Below are 4,740 nucleotides of genomic sequence, written 5' to 3'. Positions count from 1 at the left end.
CCCTTCTCCACCTTCCAGAGCACGACTTGCAACTCAACTGTGACTTGGTGAACTCGACGTGCCAGTCTGCGTGCTAGCGTGTAGACCGCGAATCCGTGGGCGGAGGCGCAGCACAACGCTGTGCTTGGCCAGCACTCTCAACATTGCCACCGCTGTGCTACTTGTCGTGGCGGCCTCACAGTTGACGGGTCCTTGGCGACACGGTGGAGTTCCGGGTCGATCCATGTCCTTGGTGCTGTCCTGACAACCAACACCGCGTCACCCCATAATGACTCCGGCATCTAGCTAGTACGAGTGGTGCGTTAAAGGGCTGAAGAAATCAACCAAACTCTCGGGAAGGAAAGGAAAACCCAAAGAAAAAACAGGCCTAAATCTGGGCGGAAACGGAGAAATACTACCAAACTCTCGCCTCGAAATCTCGAATGAGTACGTGGACGCAAAAACAAGAATAATGTATCCGCGTGAAAGGAAAGCACAGCAGTGCTTCCGCGTGACGTTCATTTGCCTGTGTTGGATCTTTCCTAACTTCAAGATTTGAACAAAACAAAATATATAAATGGACGCATACGGCCGGGCGTCGACTACATTTACATGCACCACAGAGCCAGGGCATGGACACATGCAGGCCGGTGACTGTGCTTATTTGCGTATAACATATGTAGACGTAAATATTCGAAACACACTACAGTTTTTTCGCTTTATAAAACACACACACACGCACACATAAGCACGATACCACAAATCACACACAAACACACGTACTACTTGGCGAGGAAAGGGCCCCGGCCTCGGACGTTGCCGGGGGGATCGTAGCTGCAGATGATGAAGACGCCCCGGTTCCTGTCACAGATCACGCGGGCGCAGCCGATGCGGGTCGACCTGCGCCACACCACCTGCGTGTAGTGCCCGCAAACCTTGCCCGTGTCGCAGGTATTGCTGCCGCGATGGTAGTTCTGCTTCTCAGATACCCAACTGTTCACCGCGTTGGCTGCGGTCATCCGCTGCGAGGACCCCCAGTAGATGTTCTCCCCGAACCGCCCACCGGAGTGCACCAGCCGGCAGTCGGCGCGGCGCTCCGCCGCGTAGTCCTGCGCGAACTTGGCCACGTTGTTGTTCCACACCACAGGGCCGACGCCGTCCGCTGCACGGGCGCGATTGTGCAGGTTGACGTAGTCCTGCGGGGTGTTCTGCGACGAGACATTGGCTACCACGGCCATGGCCATGGCCAGGGCGAACAATGCAAGACTACTCTTGGAAGATGCCATGACTAGAAGTGGTGGCTCGAGATCGATGTAGAGCGCTGCAATTTGACTTGTATTTGTAACCTCGAGACGTGGACAAAGTCCATGTATTGCAAACAAGCAACAAGGAGATGCACGTATCATGACTTGCAGCTCCTAGCTACAAGTGGCAACATTCATACGTATGACAAGAAGTAGCTAGTTACTTCCATGCAATTTCCCGAGACATAGACATGCTGGTAAATTAGGTCGGGGAGTTGGGTTTTAGTATGGAACTACCTACATCATAAGAGTATCTCTAATCAATCCTCTATAATTTAAGATATAAATGGCCGAGTAAATTTTAGAGGAGTTTATTTACTCCTCTAAAAATGTGTGGTTTGTAGCCGATCCCTCCCTTATTTTTTTGTGCAAAATATTCCTAATTTTATTTAAATACTACATTTCAGCTACATATTTTTTCATAGGTATTAAATCTAAACATAATAATTGACGTTCATACAATTAACAAATATTAGAAATTCAAAGTTTACAAATCAAATTATTCAAATTCAAACACACAGAAGGGTTCAGTTGAAGTAAAGAGCATGATAAAACCACAACTATGAAGTGCCATGAGGATGTCAGTGATGCTCAATAAGATCATCCAAGAGTACGGGTATGAACTGTTCGGTTCTCCATGCTACGATTCGCTGCGAGGATCTCTGCATCATGTTTGCATCGTGATCTAGGACCGTGGAGTTTCAATACTCGGCAAGACCACGAATGATGCCAAAGTGCTTCTGAAGCATACCAAAAACTCTCTTTGAATCCTTCCGTTTTGACCATTGGTAAACGGAGTAGTTTTTTATTGAGAATATAACCAGGCTGTTTGTAACCATGAGTACCACTACTTGCATCACACATACGCATGTCAAGATTGAAACATTGATTTGTGATGGATGTAGCTCATCTATAACAAAATGTATCATTGTATTTCATCTGAAGATTCCACATGGCTCTAATCCTGGAAAATCCCAATATTTCGTCGTCTGAATCTATTCAAATTGTAAAGCTAATCCATCGATTTCCTGGAGGAATGAAACAATCCGACTACTTATACTTCAATCAGATAGGTAATTAATTGAGTTCGACCAATAAAACAACAAACATGATTTAAAACTAGACGGAGCACCTAGATATTCCTGGATGCAGTGGAGGACCAATAAAACATAATCAGAGACGCTGATGGCACTGTAGTAGCGGCGAGCAGTAAAGGGTATGATTCAGACTGTAGTAGCGGCGAGCAGTAAAGGGTATGATTCAGTCCCTAATGTTTTAACAGCAGAAGCTTTAGCTTGTAGAGATGGAGCTAAGATGATGAAGATTCTCAATATTCGGCAAGGAACAATGGAGACTGATTCTCAGGAGCTTGTGTCCTTTTGGAGATCGAGAAAACATCATAGATCTAGCATCTTGTCGATTATCAATGAAATACAAGAGCTGGTAGAAGGATGTAGTGGTTTTGATATTTACCATGTTAAGAGGGAGGCAAATATAGGAGCTCACAAAGTTGCCAAATTTGCTTCTGAATCAAATCCGGAGTGTGCCTGGATTCACCAGGTGCCGGATAGCATCCTTCGGTGTACTAGACAAGATTGTAATCATGTTACTAGTTAATGATGAAGCTCTTGTTTGAATCGCAAAAAAAAAAAGTTCGGATGGGAGAAGATAATAGTGGTCACTCCTTGTCCCTGCAACGCAATGTAGTCGAAATACATAGTGTATTCATTCAATTTTTCTGCCCTAAACAGACACGCAGAATCTGATAGCAAATAATCCAGCTAACTTTAGACATGTAATTATATTGACAGCCACATCCCCATGTATACGTCTTTCAATGAAGAAAATCGAATTATATGAAAATTAAATTCTAGATCAATATGGTTAATTAATCACATCATTTGATTGCAACATTAGAGTTGACTCTAGACACGTGAATGTGTGATGCTAGTATAGGGATCGGATAAGGACTACCATTTCGTGTTTAGCTTAGATGCTTTGATATTTTTTAAACATTAAAATGCACTATTTGTTTAATCCATTGCTCCATTAGCTTGCCTTGACAACTTCTACACGCCTGTAGCTTAGAGTATCGTGTTTGACTGTAACAAGAGAAGGTTTGCTTAAACATGATGGAAGTAGAGAAAATGCAACATTGTCAGCTAATCAACAAGAGAAAATGCGTGACTAGTTCAAAGGCTGAGCACAGCGACTAAGCAACAACATACCACCACCTCTTTTTTCTGTATATAAGGATCTGAACAGGCAAAATGCCCCTTTGGTAGAATAACAACTAGCTACATATTAGATTCATAATACTGGCCAGTAGCGCCTTCAATATGGTTGAAATAGACAAAGTCCACGACTGTCACTCTCTGTAAACTAGTGGCCCGGTCTATGATGTTGTTTGTAGCTTAACGACCAAGCACAACGACTAAACAGCACATCACCATTTCTTTGTATACCACAAATTAATGTACATCGATCCACAACTAATTTAGCTATTATAGGGATCTGGACGGGAAAGATGCTACTTGTTACTAACAAGATGAGTAATGGGCCAAACGCACCTCGAATATGATAGCTTAAGTATGTCTTTAGTGTTGGGACAAACCTCCAACCAGCTCTCTCTATCTCTCATTCGCACCAATGAAGGTGGAAGATGGAAAACACGATTTTCCCGACCCACAAACGTCTCGGCCGCATGAACGGCGCCTCGGCCGCAGGAACGGCCTTACTTTACTGGGCACATATCCAGGTTTGGCAACAGATCGTAGCCTACCCATAGGAGCTCTCTCTCCTGCCGACCGGGCGCACACCATGGTCCCTGCGGAGATTACGCTCATCTCTAGTTTTCCTAGGCTCGGCTCATTCCGACGCCACACCCACACGAGAGACTACTGGAGACTAACATCTCTCCTACCTCCTCTACTTTTTCTACACACACCGCGGGATCTATAAATAGCCTTAAGCACGCACACAGCCACGGCCACACCGGCCACTAACACACGCACGCGCGGATCACCCGGCCAGTACTAGCACGTACTCACCTGGGCTAACAAACTCAGCCATGCATTGCCATGCACTAACAGCCCACAACTCTAGCTAACAGCTGCTGCCTTACAAGAGCCGGACCCGGAGGGCACACACGCGCCGCACAATGCCCAGACAATGCCCACACCCTCCATGGACTTGACCTGGACGTGCTCATGCCGGTCACAACCGTGACAAGCATGGCTTATTGCAAACACTTAGTTATAGTACACCATAATTAAGCGGTGAAGGCGTGAGATGAAAGAAAAGTTATAGCAACCAAAAAAGTTTGAAAATCGCAAATCCATACAACGACATGCATGTCAGGTCATTTGACCACATATACACACATAACAATGAATATAGCACACAGACAAAACTTATTCAGAAAAAAAATACATAGTTCAAACATAAAATTTATAAG

General features: G+C 44.9%; 1 protein-coding gene across 1 annotated transcript; it reads right to left on the bottom strand.

Moving 5' to 3' along the window:
* Positions 1-533: 533 nt before the first annotated feature.
* LOC125531293 (pathogenesis-related protein PRB1-2-like) lies at positions 534-1,301 on the bottom strand. Its single transcript, XM_048695703.1, has one exon. The coding sequence runs from the start codon at positions 1,263-1,265 to the stop codon at positions 762-764; it is 504 nt and encodes a 167-aa protein (XP_048551660.1). The 5' UTR covers positions 1,266-1,301; the 3' UTR covers positions 534-761.
* Between the last annotated feature and the right edge of the window lie 3,439 nt (positions 1,302-4,740).

The sequence above is a fragment of the Triticum urartu genome, unplaced genomic scaffold (genome assembly GCF_003073215.2).
Source record: "Triticum urartu cultivar G1812 unplaced genomic scaffold, Tu2.1 TuUngrouped_contig_6939, whole genome shotgun sequence".
In the NCBI taxonomy this organism is placed as follows: Eukaryota; Viridiplantae; Streptophyta; class Magnoliopsida; order Poales; family Poaceae; genus Triticum; species Triticum urartu.
This window is presented reverse-complemented; position numbering and strand designations above follow the sequence as displayed.

Coding starts and splice junctions, on each gene's coding strand:
- LOC125531293 (XM_048695703.1), bottom strand. CDS start 1,265: ATGGCATCTTCCAAGAGTAGTCTTGCATTGTTCGCCCTGGCCATGGCC.